At 40.8% G+C, this 27,639-nt stretch overlaps 1 protein-coding gene across 7 annotated transcripts in view; it reads right to left on the reverse strand.

Annotated features, from left to right (window-relative positions):
- The window catches only part of kif1ab (kinesin family member 1Ab), a 59,572-nt gene that overhangs the window by 25,575 nt on the left and 6,358 nt on the right, over positions 1-27,639 (reverse strand). For 2 of the 7 annotated variants that reach the window (XM_034310410.2, XM_034310408.2), the window contains exons 3-25: positions 24,659-24,732; positions 24,164-24,343; positions 23,252-23,317; positions 22,920-23,098; positions 22,001-22,112; positions 21,068-21,145; positions 17,888-17,953; positions 17,745-17,762; positions 17,439-17,517; positions 16,674-16,752; positions 15,811-15,953; positions 12,810-12,943; positions 12,129-12,208; positions 11,084-11,159; positions 10,911-10,990; positions 10,645-10,835; positions 9,235-9,415; positions 9,002-9,074; positions 8,828-8,921; positions 7,055-7,203; positions 6,209-6,387; positions 4,684-4,821; positions 1,571-1,810 (exon numbers count right to left, since the gene is read on the reverse strand). In XM_034310410.2, coding sequence (XP_034166301.2) covers positions 1,571-1,810; positions 4,684-4,821; positions 6,209-6,387; positions 7,055-7,203; positions 8,828-8,921; positions 9,002-9,074; positions 9,235-9,415; positions 10,645-10,835; positions 10,911-10,990; positions 11,084-11,159; positions 12,129-12,208; positions 12,810-12,943; positions 15,811-15,953; positions 16,674-16,752; positions 17,439-17,517; positions 17,745-17,762; positions 17,888-17,953; positions 21,068-21,145; positions 22,001-22,112; positions 22,920-23,098; positions 23,252-23,317; positions 24,164-24,343; positions 24,659-24,732 — 2,689 coding nt within the window. Of the gene's footprint in view, positions 1-1,570; positions 1,811-4,683; positions 4,822-6,208; positions 6,388-7,054; positions 7,204-8,827; positions 8,922-9,001; positions 9,075-9,234; positions 9,416-10,644; positions 10,836-10,910; positions 10,991-11,083; positions 11,160-12,128; positions 12,209-12,809; positions 12,944-14,562; positions 14,602-15,810; positions 15,954-16,673; positions 16,753-17,438; positions 17,518-17,744; positions 17,763-17,887; positions 17,954-21,067; positions 21,146-22,000; positions 22,113-22,919; positions 23,099-23,251; positions 23,318-24,163; positions 24,344-24,658; positions 24,733-27,639 lie in introns of all 7 variants that reach the window. The other 5 variants (XM_026934993.3, XM_026934992.3, XM_026934994.3 and 2 more) reach the window with 3 other exon arrangements.

The raw sequence follows: 27,639 nt of genomic DNA on the forward strand, positions 1-27,639 counted from the left end.
CCTTCATCAGCTGATAAAGCGCAGACCAAAACTAAACACGTGTCCTGATGTCAATGCCACAGAAAGAAATAATATATAAAAAGTGGATTTTCTGTGGATTGAAGTCTACATGCCTGTTGGTACAAATAATAATTTTAGCTATAGTGTCATGAAAAAGTATTTGCCCCCTCCTGATTTCTTCTGGGTTTTTTTTTTTTTTTTTAAACCTACTGCACATTGCTGGAAAAGTACTATTTAAGTGATGTTTAGATTCTGGCAGTAACCAAGTGTAGGTGTGTCTAGTCTAATTAATCAATTATAAATTAAATTTAGTTAATTGGTTAAGTAACTAAGGGGGCATTCATTTTTCCACACAGAGCCAGTTGGAGCTGGATAATTTTTTCCTTCAATAAAAGAAATTATCATTTAAAAACTGTATTTTGTGTTTACTCAGGTTGTCTCTGTCTTGTATTGAACTTTGTTTGATATAAATTGATATAATTATGTGTGACAAACATACAAAAATAGAAGAAATCAGGAATTGGCAAATACTTTTTCACAGCACTGTAGATCCACTTTAACAAATTTACAAAATTAAGATACGTCGTGGTTCCTATAATGGAATTTCTTGACACTATTGTTTTTCTACATTATCATTTTATATATTTTCTACATTCTATACATATCCATCTATCCCATCCATTTTCCGTACCACTTATCCTACACTGTGTCACGGGGAGCCTGGAGTCTCTCCCAGGGGAAAAGGGGGCAAAAGGCGGGGGGCACCATAGACGGGGTGCCAACCCATCGCAGGGTACAATCGCACACACACTCACACACTACGGACAATTTAGAAATGCCAATCAGCCTACAGCGAATGTCCTTGGACAGGGGGAGGAAACCAGTATACCCGAGAGAAACCCCTGAAACACAGGGAGAACATGCAAACTCCAGCGCACAGGGTGGAGGCAGGAATCGGACCCCCTAACCCTGGAGGTGCGAGGCAAATGTGCCCCTGATCAATAATCAACTACCACAAAGCTTAAAAGATCAGTTTTAGGCATCAGCAATGGTTTTAGGCAGGTTTTTAAGTCATGTCAAATTTAATATAGTTTATACAACCCCAAAATGTAAAGAAACTAGCAGTGTAATTTACACCAGCGCGACCCTGACCAGGCAGTTACTAAGGATGGATGAATGAATGAAGGCTGTAAATGCACCACACCCTGCTGGGCTTTGTATCTCCAGTGAGCTTCGTATCTGACCGCTCATTTGCACCTGCATGAAAGTAAACACCTCCCGCTTGCTTGACTTTTTTGGTTGGGATCCCAGTCCCCATACGCACCTCTAGTCTCACCCAGATGCCCTGTGAAAAACTTCTGGGGACAAAAACAAAAACGAATAGTGCTCCTGCTATTCATATCTGTATTTGTATCTGTTTAGAACACATTATCTGTTTTTCTGAATAATGTATTCACATTAGTTTACATCCCGTATGTATGTACGTGTGTGTGTGTGTGTGCATGTGTGTGTGTCTGTGTGTGAAAGAGCTGGTTTCCTCTGGCAGCGAAGCTCCTGAAGCCTCACCAACCTTCCCACTAAACTGAACAGAGGCCAGCGGTCGTAAAAGGGGTCCTGGCCTCGGCACTGATGACCCTCCTCCATACTGATCTCATCGTCCAGGTCCTCCAACTCCTCCTCCTCCTCCTCCTCCTTTCCATAATGCCGCTCGTCTGCGAGCTCAGTTACGTCCGAGTCGGGCTCGGAGAGGGTGGGGGAGGGGGAGGGGTCTCTCATGCGCTCGCTCATGCACGTGTTCAGAATGGGAGTGCTGGTGCAGCCGGAGACACGGGAACTGGGTTAGTACACGCCTTCACACACACACACACACACACACACACACACTTGCACATCTGCACTTCGGCCCTGATTTACTGAGACTTCAAATAGTAAATAACAATTAAAAATTTGCATTTACTAACCCTATGTTCAGACTAGCAGACAAGAAGTCCCTCGTGTCGTTATTAGCCTATCTCCTCTTGCCATGTAGTCACCACTACTGTTGTCATTTGTGGGCGTGTCCTGTCCAGCATTTTTTTTTTAGTTCTGATGAGAAACGGTAGGAGCTACAGTATACACCGATCAGCTATAACATTAAAACCACTGACAGGTGAAGTGAATAACATTGATTATCTCATTACAATGGCACCTGTCAAGGGGTGGAATATATCAGACAGCAAATGAACAGTAAGTTCTCAAAGTTGATGTGTTGAAAGCAGGAAAAGTGGGCAAGCGTAAAGATCTGAGCAACTTTGACAAGGACCAAATTGTGATGGCTAGATGACTGGGTCAGAGCATCTCCAAAACAGCAGGTGTTGTGGGGTGTTCCCGGTATGCAGTGGTTAGTACCTAACAAAAGTGGCCCAAGAAATGACAACCGGTGAACTAGCGACAAGGTCATGGGTGCCCAAGTCTCACTGATGCATGTGGGGAGTGAAGGCCCGTCTGGTCCAATCCCACAGAAGAGCTACTGTAGCACAAATTGCTGAAAAAGTTAATGCTGGCTCTGATAGAAAGGAGTCAGAACACACAGTGCATCGCGGCTTGCTGCGTATGGAGCTGTGTAGCTGCAGACCGGTCAGAGCGCCCATGCTGACCCTGTCCACCCCCAAAAACACGGACACATGAGCATCAGAACTGGACCATGGAGCAATGGAAGAAGGTGGTTTGGTCTGATGAATCACATTTTCTTTTACATCATGTGGACGGCCGGGTGTATGTGCGTCACTTACCTGGGGAAGAGATGGCACCAGGATGCACTATGGGAAGAAGGCAAGCTGGCGGAGGCAGTGTGATGCTCTGGGCATCTGTTCTGCTGGGAAACTTTGGGTCCTGGCATTCATGTGGACGTTACTTTGACACGTACCACCTACCTAAACGTTGATGCAGACCAAATACACCCCATTCATGGCAACAGTATTCCCTAATGGCAGTGGCCTCTTTCAGCAGGTTAATGCTCCCTGCTACACTGCAAAAATTGTTCAGAAATGGTTTGAGGAACATGACAAAGAGTTCAAGGTGTTGACTTGGCCTCCAAATTCCCCAGATCTCAATCAGATCAAGCATCTGTCGGATGTGCTGGACAAACAAGTCCAATCCATGGTGGACCCAACTCACAACTTACAGGACTTAAAGGATCTGCTGCTAACGTCATGGTTCCAGATACCACACACACCTTCTGAGGTCTTGTGGAGTCCATGCCTCGACGGGTCAGAGCTGTTTTGGTGGCACAAGGAGGACCTACACAATATTAGGCAGGTGGTTTTAATGTTATGATTGATTGGTGTATATACCTTCTAAAGCTATCTGGTTAAAGAGAAATGAAATAACACACTAATCAGAGTGAAAACTGGCTGTTTGATTTACACGCTATGCACACGGCACTCACCACAGACACCAACGATCTCTGCTAATTCTTTACAAGCTTTAATGACAGGTTGTATATGACAGGATAACATGAAACCGCGGTTATACGTTTTTCTTCCATTGTTGCGTCAAACAGTAAATGGGAACTAACTGCAGTTAGGAGCTAAAGTCCTCATGCGCCATTGGATTGGTCCAAGGAATCATTTGAGACAATCTTTTGGATTTCAATTGAAAAGTGTGAACATAATGTAGGTTTGTAGGAATGTACCTTTTCGGATGTATTTAATATGCGCACAATCTCTGTTCCTGAAGCTACTCCACCCATTATTTTACACATCTAGCTAGAAACACACCAAATTACATGTTCTTTAAGGCAGACACGCAAAGCGGACAGCACAAGCTATTTTGCTCATGTGAAAGATTGAAATCCTTCGTAAAACCCTGACAGTAAATCACCTAGTGCATTTTTCAGGTGTTTATCAAGTTTGTACACATTTTAAGTACATCAGGGCCTCAATCACATAACAGCTCATTCATAAACACACACATACGTATATACACACAGTCTCAGAGACAAAAATCACACACTCACACAATGTTGCATTCGCAGGCTGATTTGTGTTCGTTTAGTACCATTAGTGCCAAATACGTCAGCTGTTTTCTTGTGCTGTGTCACATTATATCGTTCTCCTTGTTTCTTCCACAACAAACTGGATTTTCCTTGTAAGATCAGCTGAAAGGATCATCAAAAGGAGGAAGGAGTCTCCAGTGTCAGAGACACTGGACATCTGACCGACCGACATCTTCAGGACAGAGAAGATTACGATTTTTTAATAACATGACAAGCTGCGTTTATTTTCTAGGTAGGTGAGGGAGCAACTGTTTATAGCTGCTATAGCTGTTCCACAACATTAAGTGTACCTATAAATGGATAAAAACTATGACTGTGGTATAAAAGGCATAAAAATCGCACGGATGCTGTTTTAGAAAAATAATTAACTTCTGGGTGGTAAAAGTAACTCTGTCGTTGATGATTTTCCTGTAAAGTAACATCCACATAAGTACACAGCTACATTCTTGGCACTAATGGATCCTTATATTGATTTTTTAAAGGTTGGTATAAAATCTGGACATTTATGTAAGCACAAAGCAACTCAGTTGTGTATATCAGGGTGAAAGCAGAAGCTCAGCTGCTGCGTCCCAAAGCATTGAGAAGCACGGCACACACACAAACACACACACACACACACACACACACACACACAGTCCAGTACTGACCTCCCGACGAGGCGGAACCAGGGGAAGCGATCGTAGAAGGGGTCGCCGCCGGTCAGGGCGTGGTCACAGTCCTCCACGGTGCTGCTGGGAATATCAGCTGCTCGATCATACATCTCCCTCATCAGGTCCAACCTCTGCCTGTGAAAATATTCACTTCAGGTTACTGTCTTGCACACTGCTAATCTGGTGGCTATAAGCTAAATATTATATAATGATTCTCATTTTCACCACACACGATATGTATCACCTTACCAAGGTTTACTAAGAAACGTCCAGGAAAACTTTAAAAAATAATAACCTGCACTGCTGCATTAATAATAATAACCTGCACTGCTTTATTAATAATAATAACCTGCACTGCCGCATTAATAATAATAACCTGCACTGCCGCAATAATAATAATAACCTGCACTGCCGCATTAATAATAATAACCTGCACTGCCGCATTAATAATATTAACCTGCACTGCCGCATTAATAATAATAACCTGCACTGCCGCATTAATAATAATAACCTGCACTGCCGCATTAATAATATTAACCTGCACTGCCGCATTAATAATAATAACCTGCACTGCCGCATTAATAATATTAACCTGCACTGCCGCATTAATAATATTAACCTGCACTGCCGCATTAATAATATTAACCTGCACTGCCGCATTAATAATATTAACCTGCACTGCCGCATTAATAATAATAACCTGCACTGCCGCATTAATAATAATAACCTGCACTGCCGCATTAATAATAATAACCTGCACTGCTGCATTAATAATAATAATCTGAAAAAAACAGTTTTTTTCACTTTTATTTAATAAACTACTTAATCAATTCCCACAATAAATGTAATGAAATAAATAATTAAATAAAACTATGTTCACAGAAATAAAATATTTAACATTTTTTAAATATTTAAAATGATTTATCTGTACATTCATTGTATATACAATTAATAAATGCATAACTGTAACTGAAAAGGAGGGAAAATATATTCTGTTAAAAGTTTTACAATTTACAGTTTTAAAGATTCAGTACAAAACATTAACAGCAAATCATCTCATAATTATTTAAAAATAATAATAAATTAATAAATTATAAAATAAAATGATATCCTCAATATCTCGGGAAAGTGTAATTGTGGCATTATTTATCACGATATGGATATTATATCATCATATTGTCCATCCCTACAATTAGCTTCCATTATTAAAATAATCCTGAAATTATAGTACAACTAAAAGCTGAACATCTTGTCCTTGGCTCAGTTTTAATTTTTTGAGGACTATATTTATGATTTAAGATTAAAATACTTATTTTACAGGGATGGTGTTCAGTATCAGACCCAAACTCTAAGAGTAAACTCTAAGGCAAAATAAAAATGTTAAAAATGCAAAAGTGGTCATACTCTCAGTGGCTCTCATACTCTCAATTAGCAACATTAGCATTTTAGTCATGAATTTTTTTTTAAATTTTCATCAGTTATCGAAAATTAAAACATAAGTGTTCATAACAGAATTCAATACCTTAATTTTTCTAAGGTCCAGTAATGAGTGGCTCCGTTCTTCTGATCCTGCACCTCCACAGCTACGATAGTGCGAGGGAAAGGTCTCGTCTCACGGTCTTTAGCGACGCTGGGAGGCAGGAGATCAGGAGGGAGCGGGGAGTAAAGCGTGTCCGTCAGTAAAACGAACTGGAACTGAACCTGGAGAGACACACACACACACACAACGCAAAAATCAGCTATTAACAACTAAAAACAAGTTTATTTCCAATAAACCATATGGCACGTACTGTATACCTAGTTATGCTGCAGGTTCAAATGTCAAAGCTATGAGAGCCTTGAAACTCAATTATATACTTTATAACTCTAAAAACTCCAAACTTATTTAACATTTATGAAAGGAGTCTCCAGTGTCAAAGCTGTAACGTTAAGTTTTCAGACATCTTCAGGACAGAAGATGTGTTTTTTCTTTTATCTTAAATTCAAGAGAGAATAAAGAGAGGCTGGTGAGGGAGAGACTGTTTATAGCTGCTATAACGTAAGTGAGAACAGGAATTAACTTGTTTCACCAACATTCTGCAACATTAAATGTAACTATAAATGGATAAAATTATGATTTGTTGCTCTCTAATAAATAGAAATGGCAATAGTTTATACAGAAATAAAACACTTGGGGATGTGCCGTTATTGGAAAATAATCAACTTGATGTTGATAACAGTAACTGTGCTTCACTTCACACTGTTGTGGAATATCTTCCTATAACAACACAACTTCTTACATAACACACGATCACACTATATCTATAAGTTAATACATAGTTGGTGTTGGTGATCATCTGAAGCTGTCAGAATTGAGATCTTCTCTCACCTTCTTCTTGAGCTCGACACTGATGGCATTGGCCTCTTTGAGAAAGATGGCGTTGCCCCACAGCAGATCCCGCAGTGAAGTGAACTGGTAGAAGCGCCATTTCCGGAAACCCCAGAGTGCCAGCTCAGTTTCCCGCTTAGTCCACGGCACTGCATGACACAGAAACATGCAACGCTTTAAAGCCATGACTACTTTTAGACTATTAACATATATGGCTTCATGTTTGTCTTACTCAAAACAAGTGTGCCTGAGTAGCAACCATTTTTAATATTATTTTTCAGATAATCTCAGCATGTGGAATCTGGGCTAAACACCCAAACACAAACCACCATATCTAACGTTTGTGTGTTATTTTACAACTCTAGATCACTATATTCATCTAGATAGATTAGAAAATGTGACTTTTTGTGACTACAAAAATAAAGTTTGGTGTTCCACAAGGCTCTGTTCTAGGGCCTGTTCTACAACCATTCATAAACATGGTATTCGCTTCCACTGCGATGACACACAGCTAGATGCTTTAACCAGATCAAAAGATATGAGCTTAATAAAGTTGAGGAATGTGTAAAAGACATTAAATAAAACATACTGAGCAACTTGCCCTTATGTAATTCTGATAAGACAGAAGTATTTCTACTAAGGCCACAGGCAGCAAGAAATAAACTTTGCATGTAGTAACTCTTGAACTATTGCTATGATTATCACTGCCAGTCTTTAGTTTGAAGCTAAATATAACTAAGTCATCATTAAAAAATGTAGAATTTCTTGGCCGTGCTTTTATTACCTCTAGATTGGATTAATGTAATGCCTTGCTGTCTGGATGTTTGGTCCCTAAACAAGCTCCAGTTCATACTAGAAGAGGAGGGTGTAATTATATAACCACTTTTTTACTGAAGCTACAGAAGCTGATTATAAAATACTACTACTGATCCATAAGACATGGAATCGTCTCCCATATGGACATCTGAGAGGCTTGTACTGCTTGGCCTTTGACTATAGAGACAGTATACCATGCTGGGGTCACTCAGAAGAGGACAGGTTCCATTTTATGTCTGGTTCCTCTCAAGGTTTGTTCTTCAAATCATGTCAGGGAATTTCTCCTTAAAACTGTCAGCTCTGACTTGCTCAATAAAGACCACGTTCATTTAACTCTGAGAGCTTGAATGTGCCCAGGTACTACATTTTCTCTGTACTCTATATACTTGAAACACTGTATGGCCAAAGGTATGTGGATACCTGACGATGACATCCATATGTGTTTGTTGAACATCCTATTCAAAAGGCATGGTATTAATGTGGAGGTGGCCTCTCTTTTGCTACTATAACAGCTTCCACTCCTCTTGGAAGGCTTTCTACTAGATTTTGGAATGCTGTTGTACCGATTCAGCCACAAGAGCATTATTGAGGTCAGCTGAGGAAACCTGGGGTGCAGTCGGAGTTCCAGTTCATCCCAAAAGTGTTCAATAGGGTCAAGATCAGGGCTCTGTGCAGGACACTAGAGTGCTTCCAAACCAACCTTGGCAAACTATGTCTTCATGGAGCTTGCATTGTGCACAGGGGCATTGTCATGTTGGAACAGGTTTAAGCCTCTTATTTCCAGTGAAGGGAAACTGTAATGCTACAGCACACAAAGACATTCTAGACGTGTGTGTGGGTGTCATGGTCAGGCATCCACATACTTTTGGCCATATAGTGTATTTGGCACTGGAACAAAATTTACTGTTTGTGTTTTCTGAGCATGCTAATATTAATGGCAATATGATCTTTCCTCACCTTCTTCTTCTAGTTCCTCTTCCTCTTCTGTAGTTTCTGGGTAATATCGGGAGTCAACCTGCCTCTGAAGAGCCTCAAGCTTACTCTCATAGTCCTGAAAGTCAAAAATGCAAGTTAAAACTTAGCATTTTCTGCAGTCCCTTATATTTTTTCAGACTTGTTAACACTGCTCACCAGTCTCTGCTGCTCCAGAAGGTTGCTCACCTCCTCTCGCTCTCTGCGGTACTGATCCTCTAGCTCCTGCAGTCTGAAGATAACACAAACATCAAGGTAAGGTGGGGTTAACCACTAAACCATGCCTGATTTATCAAGAACATGCAGCTCTATCTTGGCTTTCCTTATTATGATGTTTATTATTATTATTATTATTATTATTATTATTATTATTATTATTGTGACTGCCATACCTCTGCTCCATCTCCTGTTTCATGTCTATGCCCTGTTTCTCCAGAAGCTCCCGCTGAGCGAAGGCCCAGTCCACAGGCTCCATGGGGGTCTCGGCACACGGCGTCCTCTCCCGTTCCTGCCTTGCCTGCTCTGGGTCATTAAATCGGAACACATGGCTCTTTCCCATGATGATACGGTTCCCTGAGAGGAACACCATACACAGCTAAAGGTTACCAATTGAAGGTACCATCATTTGAAGTTTCTTTTTCCACTTGGATACAAATCCAAATCCTGATCCCAGTCATATGGATATTTCAGGTATTGCTGCTAGACCTAAATTAATTCAGCTTTGTCAAGCATGTTGGTATTGCACTGCCTGTCCAAAAACGTACAATACTGAAAAACAAATACAGTACATGCCAACTGGTTACCAAAAGTTTAATCTCATACCCCTAAAAGGTTCTTCGTTTGATTTTCAGGTAAAACCCAGAAAGGTTCTGTGCAGAACAACAGAATGTTTCCCTGTAGGAAAGGGTTCCAAGGTTCCAAGTTTAAAAAAAACCCTTAACTATCCAAAGAACCCATGAAGAGATCTTTTTAAAATTGTATCTCACAAAGGGACTCCACCTGTAAAAACCAGGCTTTTAGAAACAAAGAACAATTAAAGTTCCTCAACCAGGAGCTTTAAGTTTCTTGCCTGTGTCCAAGGGTCCAGGAATGAAACCAGGTTCTTGATCCTGGTTTCATTCCTGGACCCTTGGACACAGACAAGAAACTTAAACACTCCTGAAACCATGGTCAAGGACTTAAAAGTTCCTCAAATCATGGTTGAAGAACTAAAAGCTCCTGGAACCACACTAAAGAAACTTAAATCTCCTGGAAACATGGCTTTGAAAACCAAAAGCTTCTGAAACCTCAGTTGAAGAAGTAAAAGCTCCTGGAAGAACAGTTGAGGAACAAGAAGCTCCTGCAACCAGGGTCAAAGAGCTTGTAGTTCCTACTCCTTCAGACCAGAAGCTACTGTTGTGGAGCTTGGTCAAACACAAACTTCACAGAATGCATTTAGCTAAGAAGCATATAAAAACATCAAAGCTTTAATATCTTGCAAAAGTTTTACTGGCAAACTAAAACATTTTAACGTTTCATTTGTTTTTATGCAAGATATGATTTCAAAACACCAAAGGTTTATAGTTGGTACATTTCTAGTGGCTTGATGTTTGTGGAAATTACAAAGATTTTCACAAAGTGTAAAATTGTTCTTAGTACCTCAGGATTTGGTTTTTAAAAAGCGACATTAATGTTAACACCGGATTTACAGGACAAATCAAAACAATAAAAAGAACACCAAAGCTTCTTTGTAAGCCTCCTCCATGGGATACTGTGTCACAGTTCCTGCAACACATAACAGGAACTTATCCAGTAGGATTCACCTGATCTGAGAACTGTGGGCTCAGTCACTCTCTTGCCGTTGACATATGTCTCTGCGTCCTCACACGGCTCCAGTACCACCACTCCGTCTCCTGAAGGTCCAGCGCTGCTCGTGAAGATGCAGTGCTCTTCTTTAATGAAGTGTCCACTCAGGACAATGTCCTGCCTACAGCTAGCATCCTCACGGCCCACCCTGGAAAAAACAAGTCAGTGGTTGATAGAGGTGGATTTCACAGTTTTATTGCACACATCATAGAACAACTCTTACTTGGTGATTCCGTCTTTGATGTAGTACAGTAAACACTCGGACATCAGCGGGTCTTCGTTCAAATTGACCAGATGAGGCGTCTGAAATTTCATATCATGGTCAATGCATATTCTCAATTATCCATCAGTTATAATAGGAATGCTGAGATCTGAGAATCTAGAGTTTCCTCTGACCTTTTTGGGTGAAAACACTCCGACAGTGCCTCCATCTTCCCTAATGGCCACGCCCATTTCAGCCAGAAGAGCCTCCCTATGGAGAAAAGTTCACAGTTTTACACAAATATTAGTGGATAAATGAACATATGTGGTTTTAATAGAAAACATATCTGACTAGAGTTTATTTGATTTCGACTGGGTTTTAGATATAGCTGTAGCCAGTTGTCATGGTAACCAGGAAAACTATATGCATAGCTAGTTAGACAGCATGTATATTGTATATGCAGAGTATATGTATAGAAAATAATGCAACAATTTCCATATGGAATGATATCTCATTGTAAAGAGTCCTAATTTAACAGGTGACCCACGACCCAGGACTGATTCTACAGCTGTTTATTGGATTTCTAATGGGATGTTAATGGGTTCTGCAGGACTTTGATGGTCTATGTTGGTGACATTGGGGTTCGGTGGTGATTTGTGGTCTAATGGATGTCTCTAACTGATGTAGCTGTAGTTCAAACTATGAAACCTTGGATATATCCTAGATCTGTAACAGAATCCATAATAATTGGAGTTTTAAAGATCATTAAAACCATTATTATTCAGTGTTGAAATGTTTAATGGAAACCATTAGGCCAATTTCCATTAGAAACTGAAACAAACACAATCGGAGGTTACAGATGTAATGAGCAGGTCATAACAGTCTGCTACTAGAGATGGCACATTATTTTGGCACAGTGGTTTAGTTTTGGTCGTGGCTACGAGGAAACCTATACTGTAGCAGAAAGACAGTTCATAAGAATGTAAATAGTACGTTCTATAGATAGTGCTCTGTTTTGAAATAGTAGTATGGAAGATTTGGATATAACCATGGAAATACACATCATGACTTCATCAGTGTTCATTTTAAATTGAGTTATTTATCGCCTATCAACACAGAATACTTTTGTTAGTTTGCATAAACAAAGCTGGATAGAAGCCACACATATCAAGTCCTTCAGGACTCCGAGACTGGGATAATTTTTTATTATTTGGAATGAGACACTTGGATGTGTCTGACCTCTCCATCCTGATGGCCTCAGTGCGCCGCAGTTTCTCCTCCCACGTCTCATTGAGCTCTGCGATGATCTTCTCTGTTTCCTAAAGGCAGCGCAACAAAAAAAACTCATGGCTTAAAGTCTTAAAGTCTGAATCTAGCACCCAAGTCTGCTTTAATTTGGTTGTAACCATCCATCCATTCATTTATCTAACCATCCATCCATATGTTCATCCATCCATCCATCCATCCATCTAACCATCTAGCCATTTATTCATCCACCAATCCATCCATCCATCTGTACATCCATCCATTCATGTAACTATCCATCCATCTTTTCAATCATACAGTAATTTATTCATCTAACCTTCCACCCATCCATCTAACCATTTAGCCATTTATTCATCCAGCAATCCATCCATCCATCTGTACATCCATCCATTCATGTAACTATCCATCCATCTTTTCAATCATACAGTAATTTATTCATCTAACCTTCCACCCATCCATCTAACCATCTAGCCATTTATTCATCCACCAATCCAGCCATCCATCCATCCATCTGTACATCCATCCATCAAGTATGTACCAAGTGTGCCACCCATGACTGTACATCTGTTAGTTTAGCCATCCATATATTGATCCATCCATTTATCCATCTATATGCTTTTCTAATCATCTCTCCATCCACAACCCCTCCTTTACCTTAAGCCTCTCGATGGCTTCCTCACTGCCGGGGGTGAATATGATCCGGTCGTGTAAGTTGCTGATGGATCCGGCTCGGCTGGAGAGAGCCGAGAGAGAGGGAGAGGGACTCATCCCTGTCATCGCATTGGTCACTGTGAAGAGATCACGGCTTTGATTGACAGCCCAGAGACTATTCATATTAGGGTTGTAGTTAGACAAGTCTGTCCGAAATGTTTTGGAAAAAAGAAAGAGAACAAGAGGCAGGAGAGTTACAGGAAAGAGTGGAGGTCAGAGAAATGGATAAATATGGATGCAGGGAACAAGAGAGAAGAGGAAGAGTAAAAAATCATGAAATGCAGCTTTGGCATTTAATTACTGAGGCAGTACAAAGCAAAACAATGAGCATAAATTTGAGGATTCTCCATTAACAACAAGCATTCAGACCAGGACAGTGTCCAGCCATTCAGAACAGTGTGACATTTAAAAGGTTAACAGTCTTTAATTTTACACCTCAAATTCATTTCAGGGTTGTAACCATGCCTGGGCCATGACAAGTGCTGTTCATGAGGCCAGAGCTGATCTGCTTTAGGGATCCTACGTTCACATTAACAAGTGACACATGATCAGGGATTACTCATGAACTAGGTGACTCAGAGATGCAGTTCTGGTGACAGATTAAGTTAGGAAATAGTGAAAGCAATAAGGTCTAATGATTCGCTCCGGAAATTCTTCAAACCACAAATCTACTCTTCCCTTAACTCTAGTCAATCAGCCAAAACATGTGTGATATCTCTTTTAGGTTTGTGAACTACTGTGAAGGCTAATGCTGCTAACAGCTAAATCTTTTGTGTCATGTCCACTTCTTCAGTGACGCCAATGTGGTTTAGGACACAGTGGGACTTCCTGTGAACTGAACTTCACCATGTAACTGAACACTGGTACGTTGTGAGCGCAGCCATCTGGACAACCAGTATCACTTTTTTCCTTAGTGCAGTGTGATATCACTCCAATCTTAAATCAGGCTCCACCTCACAAGGTTTGACGGTGGAACTATAGCAGAAAGCTTAAGTGTGTGAATATGGACGATCACTTGTATTTCAAAATAAAATTAAAAAAATGCATTGTGGTTCTTAATGATGACTTTGTAGCAAATTACTTCTTAGCAGCATTAGTCTCATAGATCCAATACAAAACAAAAAAGCAAACATATCTTGGCTGAGAGACTACTTTAAACTAAAATTATAACGATATGGCTATAAACACTCTCTAGCTCCGTTTTCTGCCCGAGATGAAGAATAGCCAGCTAAACCAGAAGGATAGCCAGCTTTACTGTTGCTAAATAGAAGCATTCAATATATAGCCTGCTTTTCTGCTTCCTGACTAGTTCCTACGCGAAAGTGGGAATGCACATGATCAGAGTCATTGTTTAATATCGACTATTAGTAAGACATATCTTATAACAGCTAAAGAAGCATTAAAGATATTATAAACAAAGAGTGTAAGAGTCATAAGGTAAAAACTGAGCAAGATATCAGCGACTCATCTTCTAATGTGAACGTAGGCTGAGAGAGAGAGAGCGAAGGGCCAAGCCAGTTGCTAACTACCAAGCCTTGCCTTAATGAATAAAAATGAGCTGGAAGCATGTACAAGTGAACAGAGCAACCCGGGAGCACCACACTGCATTTCAGAACATTACACTCTAGGAGTGTTTGTGGTGGTCCTGAGCCTCTGCTATGGTCCTTATTAAACTGCAAGGTGCAGAAATACACACATTTCAGGGCAGGTATTCCAGGACCAGCACCTCGATAGGCTGAGGAAAAGAAAGAGAGGAAAAGAGATGCATCCTTCGGATATAATCACCTGGCACCCAGAGTCCTGTCTTTAGCCACAGAAATAAGAAGATAAATGCATCTAGTGTTCCTTGTCTAGTCCTTGTTTCCTTTGTGTTTTTGTCTGCCTTGTTCAATATAATTATGAATTCCCAGGATTCTACTATACATATGTACATAAGTAGAAAGAAAGTACATATGTTCCCAGAGTCCTACCTTTGTTTCCAGGGTCCTATGTTCCCAGGGTCTCATATTCCTAGAGCTCTAAATTCCCACAATCCTACATTTCTTAGAGTCCAATGTTCCCAAAGTCATATATTCCCAGGACCCAATGTTCCCAGAAACATATGTTCCCTGAGTTTGATATGCTATAAGTCCTATATTCCCAGAGTCAAATGTTTCCAGAATCCTATGTTCCTAAAGCCCTACATTCCAAGGTTCCCAGGTTATATTCCCAGAGTCCTGTGTTCTCAGAATCAAATGTTCCCAGGACTATATATTCCCAGAGTACTACATTCCCAGAATTATATGTTTCAGGGTCCATAAATTCCCAGAGTCCTGTGTTCCCTGGCTCCTATATTCCAAGAGTCCTATCTTCCAGAGTCCTATATTTGCAGGGCTATATACTCCCAGTGACCTATGTTCCCAGGTTCCTAGATTTCAAGAGTCAAGTATTCTGATAATTCAGTGTTTCCAGAATTTTGTATTACCAGGGCCATATATTCCCAGACTCCTATGTACCCAAGGCCCAATATTCCCGGAGCATTTATTCCAAGAGGCCTACATTCTTTGGGTCCTATATTACCAAACTGTATCTCTCAGGGTTCCATCTTCCCAGGGTCATTTGTTCATAGATTCTATGTTCTCAGAGCCCTCTATTCACATGGTGTTCCAGGGGCCTGATGTTCCTATGGCTGTATCTTTCAATATATTCCCAAGTCTCAGGGTCATATGTCTTTAGGGCCCTATACTCACTCATTGAAATTTGTCTGGAAACAACCCCATGGTCCCATGTCCCTTTGTTTCAGCCCTATGTTTCCTCAATCCATTCCTTTCTCTAAGAAGAGACAGATTCTAACATTTTCTAAAATTTTCATACATGTATATATATTATATTCTCCAATTCGCAGGTATGGGACTCACCTGCATGAATAAAACATTATTAATAATATAATATGATGGTGACTCACTCTCAATGATATCACCGAGGCCTTGGGCGTACAGCAGGTCCTTCAGACGAGCCACTTCCTCCTTCAGCTCACGCACCAAACGGTTGTTGGGATCTTCATTAATGACTGCATTACAACGAATCTGTTTCGCACGGTCAGCATACCTGGGTGCATAACAACAAACATAACCTTGATATGTGTATAATTACTGATTGTAAAAAATTACTGAGTGTAGACTCTCTGTTCTACTGCACAAATGTCAATTTGGATGGGAGAAGTGCAGGAGAGATAAACTTTATGGACAGAAGTTTGTAAACACCTGACCCATGGGTGGTTCTTCCCCAACTTGTTGCCACAAAGTTGGAAGCACACAATTGTATAGAACGTCTCTGTCTGCTGTAGCATTACAGTTTCCCTTCACTGGAACTAAGAGGCTGAAACCTGTTCCAGCATGACAATGCCCCTGTGCACAAAGCGAGCTCCATGAAGACATGGTGTGTGAAGGTTGGAGTGGAAGAACTCGAGTGTCCAGCACAGAGCCCTGACCTCAACCCCACTGAACACCTTTGGGATGAACTGGAACACCGACTGAACCCCAGACCTCCTCGACATCCCAACATCAGCGCCTGACCTCACTAATGCTCCTGTAGTTGAATGAACACAAATCCCCACAGCCACGCTCCAACATCTAGTGGAAAGACTTCCCAGAAGAGTGGAGCTTATTATAAAAGTAGAGGGAAGACCAAGTCCATACTAATGCCCATGGTTTTGGAATGGGATGTTTGCCGACAGATTGGGGTGTGATGGTCAGGTGCCCACAAACATTTGGCTAAATAGTGTACAATAATATTTAGATTTTATTGTATTAATGAATCCTGACTTACCTGAGAGTGCTGAGAGTCTCGTCATAGTTAATATCTGCAGGACTCAGAGCAGCTACCATGGCAGTACGTGAGTTTCCACCTGATCACACACAGTTCAGTTCAGTTTTCTGACAGTTTTGCTTTATATTAACTGGAGTATAATTATAATCATACGGAGTGATAAGCTGGCAGAAATTACTACCGATAGTGGGATTCAGAAGCTTTGGTATTCTTATTATACCACAGTGTGGTTTATATGTTTAGATTATTCTGCTTGTTCTAATATGTTATTGTTTCTATAGTAACAGCTCATTCACAGGGACCTATACGCTGGAAGCTCCACATAAACGGATTAAAAAAGTGTGTAATTGTTTTTTCTAAGAAGACGTTTATTTAACATTTATGTAAGGTGTCTCCAGTGTCAGTGCTTTGTAACCGACAGAGGTAAAGCTGTAAGCTTTAAGCTTTCTGACTTCTTCAGGACAGAGGAGTTCCTGCTTTTTTGATTGATAACATGACAAGCTTTTTTTGTCTTATTAACGTCAGGGTTTGCCAAAGGAACGACTGTTTATAGCTGCTATAACGTAAGTGAGAACAGGAACTAACTTTTACTAACGTTTCACAGATTTCTATAACAGCACATACGTAGTGTTTTATTTCTTACTCATCCAGATTTGAATTGGAAATAAGCAATACAACTACATCATTCTAACATCCACGTGTTTAATACAATAATAATAGAAATAATAACTGTATTGTTATTATGGGGTGTGAAAAGCATCATACCCAGGTTCTCCCTGAGCAGCCAGGTGAGTACAGAGTCTCTGTAGGGGATGAAGCTTTCCACTTTCTTCTTCTTCTTGTTCTACAGAAAGAGAAAAATTGGGATCAGCTTGTAGGCCTGCATCAGCGCTTAGATTGCAGTGTAAATCTGTAAATCATTTTTACTATTTCAGTGATTCAATGCTTTATTTTTATTCGTTAAGAAATGCCATGTGATCAGCAGTAAACACAGGAAGTGAGAAGAACTGGTAATACCACGGTAAAAGTGTAACTGACTCAGCAAAGATATAACCTGATGCAGTATCTCACCTTGTTTGGTAATGAGTCCTACAGATAAATACAAAGGAAAAAACATTATACCATTATAATCAATTCCACTTAGTAATACAGATAATATAATATCATTTCCTTAGCACACAGAACAAGCTGTTCCATATTTAGTGATCTCTCACCATTTCAGCTAAAGCAGAAATCACTTTGCCCAGTGTGGTCAGGGATTTATTAATGTTCGCTCCTTCCTACAGACAGAAAAAACACAATTAAACTTATAACATCCCACAAAAAAAAAAGCTTTTTATGTAAGTCCTTTCACTCCAGTTATATAGGCATGTGCTAATAACTGATTATATAAATACAATACACAGCAATATTCAACAGCCACATTTTACACAGTCCCCACTCGCAATTTTAGTGCAACCATTCAGACCAGTCCCACCCCAGAACCACTGTGACCAACCAGTCCACAGTCCCACCCCAATACCAATGTAACCAACAAGACCACAGTCCCACCCCAACACCAATGTAACCAACAAGACCACAGTCCCACCCCAATACCAATGTAACCAACCAGTCCACAGTCCCACGCCAATACCAATGTAACCAACAAGACCACAGTCCCACCCCAACACCAATGTAACCAACAAGACCACAGTCCCACCCCAATACCATTGTAACCAACCAGTCCACAGTCCCACCCCAATACCAATGTAACCAACAAGACCACAGTCCCACCCCAACACCAATGTAACCAACAAGACCACAGTCCCACCCCAACACCAATGTAACCAACCAGTCCACAGTCCCACGCCAATACCAATGTAACCAACAAGACCACAGTCCCACCCCAACACCAATGTAACCAACAAGACCACAGTCCCACCCCAATACCAATGTAACCAACCAGTCCACAGTCCCACCCCAATACCAATGTAACCAACAAGACCACAGTCCCACCCCAATACCAATGTAACCAACAAGACCACAGTCCCGCCCCAATATTGTAACCAACAAGACCACAGTCCCGCCCCAATATCATTGTAACCAACCAGTCCACAGTCCCACGCCAATACCAATGTAACCAACAAGACCACAGTCCCACCCCAATACCAATGTAACCAACAAGACCACAGTCCCACCCCAATACCAATGTAACCAACAAGACCACAGTCCCACGCCAGTAACAATGTAACCAACAAGACCACAGTCCCGCCCCAATACCAATGTAACCATCAAGACCACAGTCCCGCCCCAATACCAATGTAACCATCAAGACCACAGTCCCGCCCCAATACCAATGTAACCAACAAGACCACAGTCCCGCCCCAATACCATTGTAACCAACAAGACCACAGTCCCGCCCCAATACCAATGTAACCAACAAGACCACAGTCCCACCCCAATACCAATGTAACCATCAAGACCACAGTCCCGCCCCAATACCAATGTAACCATCAAGACCACAGTCCCGCCCCAATACCAATGTAACCAACAAGACCACAGTCCCGCCCCAATACCATTGTAACCAACAAGACCACAGTCCCGCCCCAATACCAATGTAACCAACAAGACCACAGTCCCACCCCAATACCAATGTAACCATCAAGACCACAGTCCCGCCCCAATACCAATGTAACCATCAAGACCACAGTCCCGCCCCAATACCAATGTAACCAACAAGACCACAGTCCCGCCCCAATACCATTGTAACCAACCAGTCCACAGTCCCACCCCAATACCAATGTAACCAACAAGACCACAGTCCCGCCCCAATACCAATGTAACCAACAAGACCACAGTCCCACCCCAATACCAATGTAACCATCAAGACCACAGTCCCGCCCCAATACCAATGTAACCAACAAGACCACAGTCCCACCCCAATACCAATGTAACCAACCAGTCCACAGTCACCACCCCAATACCAATGTAACCAACAAGACCACAGTCCCGCCCCAATACCATTGTAACCAACAAGACCACAGTCCCACCCCAATACCATTGTAACCAACAAGACCACAGTCCCGCCCCAATACCATTGTAACCAACCAGTCCACAGTCCCATGCCAGTAACAATGTAACCAACAAGACCACAGTCCCACCCCAATACCAATGTAACCAACCAGTCCACAGTCCCACCCCAATACCATTGTAACCAACCAGTCCACAGTCACCACCCCAATACCAATGTAACCAACAAGACCACAGTCCCGCCCCAATACCATTGTAACCAACAAGACCACAGTCCCACCCCAATACCATTGTAACCAACAAGACCACAGTCCCGCCCCAATACCATTGTAACCAACCAGTCCACAGTCCCATGCCAGTAACAATGTAACCAACAAGACCACAGTCCCACCCCAATACCAATGTAACCAACCAGTCCACAGTCCCACCCCAATACCAATGTAACCAACAAGACCACAGTCCCACCCCAATACCAATGTAACCAACAAGACCACAGTCCCACCCCAATACCATTGTAACCAACCAGTCCACAGTCACCACCCCAATACCAATGTAACCAACAAGACCACAGTCCCACCCCAATACCACTGTAAACAACCAGACCACAGTCTGTAAACTGTAACCAGTTTATCCACCAAAATGCAATGAATTGCACCAGAGTACCACCACAAAACTTCCACTATAACCAATCACAGTGCATTTTCTGCCCACAGAGCCACTGAAACCACTGAGAGAGAAGCCACCACCAAAAACAAAAAAGAAAACAATAATTGCCACTGTACCTTATAATAAAAAAATGGCCCCTGCCCAAAATGTCATTATAACCATAGTGCAGCTTCTGACCCCAATGCCACTGCAGCAGGAGTGCAGACCCCACCCAAAATGGCCCTGTAACCAATTAGAGTGCAGCTCGTGGCCCCAGTGCCACTGTCACCAATCAGCTCATAGTCCATCCCCCCAGTGCTATTGTAACTGACTGCACATATTCCTATAAAATGTGACTGTATCCAATCAGAGTGCAGATCCTGCTTCCAATGCCCGAAACCAGTCAGAGTGCTTTTCCCACCCGAAATGCCACCAGAAACAAAGTGCAGTTCCGCCCCTAAATAATGCCCTTCTAACCAATAAGAAGGCTGTTATGTTATATTTATTTAAAAATATATATAAATGTTTAATCAGACATTTTGTACTGTCATGATCAATAATTTGCAAATGGTGCATGCTTAATGTTTGTGTCCATGCTTAAACTGTAATGTATAAAATTGTGCTTAAACACAGATTGGTAATAGTACCATAAATTCTGATCATGTTAGGAAAGTATAGTGCATTAATGTACAGTGTAAGACATTTAGACACTCAGGACTGCAGAATGATGGGCGTCTCACCTTCAGCCTGGTGCCTTTGGCTCCAGTTGAGTCGGCTCTCTCGCTGCCTGCCAAGTCCACCAGGCTGATTTTGCTGACCTGCGTCCGGTGAGAAAACAAGTAGCATCAGCTAAATAATGCACTAATGTACGGAAGAGCTAATGAACACTGCACTGGTGTGGTGGTTAGGGTCGGCGTTCTCATTCCAGGGAGATTTACATAACCTTCATTCTGTATTCATGAATTAGAAATGTCTCATTGACCAGAGCCCTCTCTGTAGATTTAATCACAATATAAAATGCATCCCATTAATGATTAGAAACAATACTGAGGGAAATGGAGCTCCTTATTTGGATAAGAAGTCAAAGTGGGAACAAGAGATCACTTTATGTTTTAAAACAGAAGCCATTTTTATTATGTTTATTATTTTATTGCTATTTAATTATTATACAGCACATACTTTTTTTAGTACGTAAACTATATGGTAGGGCTAAAATGCACAGGCCACACCAAAAATATCCCCAAAAATGTGACCAGGTTTCCATTTTTAAGAACACATAAGCCCTGTCTCTTCTCTTTTTTCAATGGTTCCCATCTTTAATCAATCACAGTCACCTCTGCTTCCCCGTCTGATGTCAGCCAGAGAGAGAGACAGATTATCTGTGACTTAAAGTAAGTTATTAGCAATACAATTAAATTAAAACCATTAACAATATTGAAGTTTTGAAAATAACATTTAAAAAAACCTGTTCATAAGACCGAAAATGTAATGTTTCCTTTATTTGTTGAGTTTGAAACTAATACGCCAGTTTGTCCTGCGTTTCTCTGCATGCGATAGAGGAGCTGAGCATGTTTTAAAGAATGATTATTCATGTTTATTAGAGAAACTGAGCCACACACAGGAGGTTTCGTGGTGGAACACTGTAAAACAGCCACCCGTTAATAAGGTCGCACCTTTTCTGAGGTGTTGTCCGTGTCGCTGTCAAAGCGTTTCTGTGTGAAGATGATGTTAAAGACGGCGTGAGAGCGACTGCTCGTCTCGTTCATGTTCGTAGCTGCTACGGTTCTGTAACGAGAGAGAGATGTTGTGTAACACGGCGTTACTTAAACTCTGCAATTTATTCTGATTATATTATATATCTGATCTAACTAATGAAATAAACACAAAAAGGAATCCTTTATGCACAAATTAACAAACTCTCAAACTAACTAACAAACTCTCCTGATTTTGTGAATAACACACATTTCTCACACACACATTTGATCATTTGGTCACAAACTTGATCTAACTTATCTAGCTACTAAACAATAAAATTAGCTTAAAATTAAAAACTAAACAATAACTACTTAGCTAGTTAACATTAGATAACTGCTGTGGTGATGTCACATGATCAAGTTTGTGCTTGTATAAACAAATTTAACTTAAGCTCCGCCCCTTGTTGAACCAGAGACATGTGTTATTAAAAAATAAGGATGTGTGTAAAGAAACACTTTTTGTTTCTTTTTTCAATTTAAAGAAGTCATGTTCCTTTTTCTGGAGACATCTAATTATACCATCCAAACATATGATAGTGACCACAAGACTTATCTCACATTAGCTAAATTAGAACTTGGATAGCTACGTAACTAACTAGTTAGCTAGCTAATGTTTGCGCAGTGCTATGTTTAGGTAATATTTCTAAACTATTATATTGCATAGTTAAAAGCAGTACTTTATGCTAAGCACTATGTCAAGCTGAAGAAATGAAAAGAAAAGCTAGCACTGATGTCATATGACAAAATTTGTGACTAGCTAATCAAATTTCTCCTTTGTTGAACTACAATGTACAACACATACAATACAATAATAATGTATTTAGCCACTTCCACTTGCCTGGCTTTGTTGCCCGAGTCCATCAGGTCCTGGATGTCGTTGTAGGACGTGACGGCCATCTTGGACAGATCTTCCACGTACGGCCCCATGAGTGGATGCTCTCTCACACGCAGGTTTCCTTTATTCTTCGGGTTCAGCAGATCTCTCACTCGCTCACAGTAGATCTCCATATAACTGACCTGAACATACACAAAGAAACATCTGTACTACAGGCTGGACGATATATCAGTATCTGAAATCGGTAGGGTGTTAACTAGAACAGAGAGATCTGCATGCGTGGTGTGATTTTAACACATTGTTCTAGCCCTGATGTGTGTAGAAACATGTCTCACCTCCACAGAGTAGGACATGTTATTGTCTCCATTGTCATTAATCTTGGTGAACAGGTCTTCACAGAGCTAGCACAAAGACACAAGAAGAGGTTAGAGGGTTAATATTCACCTGTCCATGGTATAATCCCCTAAAAATGTGTGTGTGTGTGTGTGTGTGTGTGCGTGTGTGTGTGTGCGTGTGTACTGTAGATCCATTAGTAGATGTGTGTGTGTGTGTGTACTGTAGATCCATTAGTATCCATACTGTAGATCATTTCTTTTTCCTAGTATTCTGTAGAGTACTCACGTCTGATTGGTCAGGCAAGGAGTTTAAAAATCTGTTCTTTCTGATTACACTACAGCGCTGTTGAATGCTCAATTCTGATTGGTCAGAAGGTGTTGATTCATTTTCTATAACAGCAGCTCTGACAGTAGTGCAGCTGCAAATCACAGGTTTATATTAATGTGTTTGTTCTAATTTGGTACGCTGCATTTTTTTGTCTTATTAACTTCAAGAGAGAGAAGAAAGAGACGCTGGTGCGAGAACGACTGTTTCTAGCTGCTATAACGTGAGTGAGAACAGAAATTAGCTTGTTTTACAAACATTCCACAACATTACATATAACCACAAACATACGTATACACAGAATGTGTTGCGCTTTAATTAATAAAAAAAACATGTAATTGTTGGCGATTTGCTGTGGTATGTGAGGAACAAAACACCTGGTGACATGCCATTATAGGAAAATAATCAACTTAAGGATGGAAACAGTGATTCTTATACTTCTTCAGTATTTTACTAGAACATCAACACACAGAAATCGTTAAATTGATCATCAGGTCCTGCTGCTGTTTCACATCTCTTATCCTTCTGAGCCTGTTGGTCTTTACACAATAATAATAATAATAATAATAATAATAATATAAACGTACCAGAGGTATTATGCCCTGTTGGTCTTTCTCCTGTTTGCCCATCATGGTGTAGGATTTTCCCGCTCCGGTCTGGCCGTACGCAAAGATGCAGACATTGTAGCCTTCGAATGCGTGAAGCAGCATCTCCTCGCCAATGTCCTTGTACACCTGTTTCTGACAGGCGTAGTTAACATCCTCCGGCTAAAGAGAAAAAATAAACAGAGGTAAAATATTGTATCTTTCAATTGTGAAAAAAAAAAAAAAAAAAATACTGTCATTTTGAATACTAAAATCAGACTCTGTAGTTTGTCTCTGCAGCTCTTAACTATTTATTTAAGCCCCTCCCCTTCCACACTCTGGGCCCACCCACTTGTCCCCGCCCCTGTAATGAGGACTGTATTTGCGAAGATTACGTTACAATCGCAGTTGCAGGTTTATGAATCTGATCTGATCTCGTGGTTGCCTGGTTACATGACGTAAAGTAAAGTAGCTTCGTAGGCGTTAGCTCGAACTCACCGATGTGTGAGACCAGTACGAATAGTCAAAGTTGAAGCTCTTGTTCTCTTTCGGCTGTTTAGGGTTGATGATCGCTGGAAAAAACAGAGAAAACTCAGTCAGTGCATCAAAAAATAAATATTATTAAGATAAAAAGGTGTCGTCATTGTACTGGATAGGACAGAGATCATGATGCTTTGCTTTTACAATCCCAAGCAGGAACATTTATAAAGCAAATATTGCCGCTAGTTCTGCTAGCTCCTACCCCCTTGTTCTGCTAGTTCCTTTTGTTCTCTTGCAGACACTCGGAAAAACTATGACTTATTTTACTTCAAATAGTTATTTATACAGTACTCACTAGCCACTCAATTTCCTCCAGTTCTCCTAGTTCCTCAAGTTCCCCTATAGTTCCCCTAGTTGTTCTACTCCATAGTTCCTTTAGTGATCCTAGTTCTCCTAGTTCTTTTTCCAAGTGCCTTTAGTATCCTTCCTTCTTGTTGTTCTCATAGTTTCAAGAGTTTCTCAAGTTCCTCTTGTTCACCGTGTTTGTACCATGTAGTTCTTCTAGTTCTTACTACCTGGGTTCAGAGTTGCTCCAGTCAAACTGATTCATGCTGTTCCTAAAGCTCCTACACCCTAGTTCCCTTAGCTCTTTTAGTTCCTCTGGTACTCCTAGCTGGCCTAGCTGTTTTAACTTTCCTAGTTCATCTAGATCACCAAGTTCCTACAGATCCTCTAGTTCCTACTTCTTAGTTCATCTAATTCTCATAGTTCTGCTAGTTCACTTAGCACCTACTCCATAGTTCCTCTATTCTACCAGTTCTTATTCCCAAGTTATTCTCCTAGTTCCTACTCCCTATTTTCTCTCATCTTCACAGTTCCTGTAGTTCTCCTAGCTCCTACTCCATAGTTCCTGTAGTTCCCCTAGCTCCTACTCCATAGTTCCTGTAGTTCTCCTAGCTCCTACTCCATAGATCCTCTCATTCTCCTAGCTCCTACTCCCTAGTTCCTCTCATTCTCCCAGCTCCTACTCCCTAGTTCCTCTCATTCTCCTAGCTCCTACTCCATAGATCCTCTCATTCTCCTAGTTCCTACTCCCTAGTTCTTCTAGTAATCCTAGTTGTCCTAGTAACCTTTTACATTCCTAGTTCCTCTAGTTCTCCTAGAATCTTTCTTTTACAAATCAGTTGCACACACACTTACAGTGAGACACAGAAAAAGCTGCGAGGATGAAAAGAGTAAAAAACGACTTGAAATGATTGGAAATGTGAACACTTCATGGTGGAATGTTCATACACGTGGTGACATTTCTGTAATAACCTGAGTTACACAGATCCAATAACTAAATGCCTCAGTGTGTGTTACAAAAATATAACATTATCCATTTTACTGTACAGAAATGTCAGAAGATGTCAAGGTTCATCCTGCTGGTGGTTCATGCAGCATGAAGAGGGGTGTGTGTGTGTGTGTGTGTGTGATGCATTGTTCAGATTGCTAGTATGAGATCATTAACCTACACAAACACACACAAAGCTCTGCAGTGTGGAAAATATCACAGCACATGACGCATTGTCTGTCTGTGCACCCACACACACACACACACACACTCACACACTCACAGAACAACAACAAATAGCTCATCACTGCAGATAGCTCAGAATCCTCAACCATTAATCAGAGCAATTTACTGAACTCCTTTTATCAAAACATTGAAACACGCTGGTGTGGAACAGGAGAGAGAACACTTTCTAACAAGCATCAGCCATCATGAACATTCTCTGGGACGATGTTCAGAGATACAAAAGAGGAGAATTTGTGGTTCACAACTTCCTCTAGTTCCCATTTCTTCTAGTTCAGCCTCATCTTAATTCCACTAGGTCCACTAGGTTCTCCTAGTTTTTATTTCTTCTAGCTCCTGTAGTTATTCCAGATCCTAGTTTCACTAGCTCTCATAGTTCCTATTTCCTCTAGTTCTCCTGACTCTTATAACTCTTAGTTCCTCTAATTTCACTTCATCTCCAAGTTTCTAGTTCTTCAAGTTCCTCTATAGCGCTATTCCACTGAACAGCGTGGCTCTGAACCCAGGACTATCCCTAACCCGGCCAGATGTGTGCTGTTTCCCATCACACACCTCTACCTGTGAAAATAGGAGGAGTTTCTCTAAAGGTTCCTAATCCCACTAGTTCTGTTTCTAGCTTGTACTTCCCTTCATACTTCCTAGTTCCTCTCCTAGTTCCTCTAGTTCCTGGTTCCACTTATTACTAGTTCCTCCCTTAGTTTCTCCAGCTCATCTTGATCTTAAAGTCTGTAGATCTCATACTTTCTGGTCACTAGTTCTGTTATTTCTTTTAGTTCCTAGTTCCAATAGTTTTTCTAGTTACTGTAGTTCTCCTAGTCCCTAGTTCCATTACTTTTCTTAGTTCTCGGTTCTCTAATTTATAGTTCCTCTTACTTTGCTTTAATTTCACATTTACCTTAATTTAATTCCTCTGAAACATCCGATTCTTGTAGTTCCCCTTACTTCTTCTAGAAAATGTAGAGCCTTTAAGGATCTCTTCAAGAACCTTTGAGGTAATCTTTTTTTTTTTTCAGCTGTGTGTATGGAACACTTTGTGACAAGGAAACACTTGTAGGGTTCATGTTAGAACCTTTAAGAGTTCTTGCAACCTGGCAAACCCTTAAGGAATTAAAATAAGCTAAAAATTAAAGTACTAGAAATGTGAGAAATTAGGAGCTAGGATAACTTTTGAACTTGTGGAACAGTGAAGTAGCAGCTACGAGAACTTGTAGCACTAGGAACTAGGAGAACTAATGGAACTAGGTACTAGCATCTAGGAGAACTCACAGAACTAGGAACTAGGAAAATTAGAACTAGGAACTAGGTGAACTAGTGGAACAAGGAACTAACAGATAGGAGAACTTGTAAAACTAGTGGAACTAGGAACTAGTGGAACTAGTGGAACTAGGAACTAGTGGAACTAGTGGAACTAGGAACTATCAGC

This window comes from Pangasianodon hypophthalmus, chromosome 14, assembly GCF_027358585.1.
Source record: "Pangasianodon hypophthalmus isolate fPanHyp1 chromosome 14, fPanHyp1.pri, whole genome shotgun sequence".
Lineage (NCBI taxonomy): Eukaryota > Metazoa > Chordata > Actinopteri > Siluriformes > Pangasiidae > Pangasianodon > Pangasianodon hypophthalmus.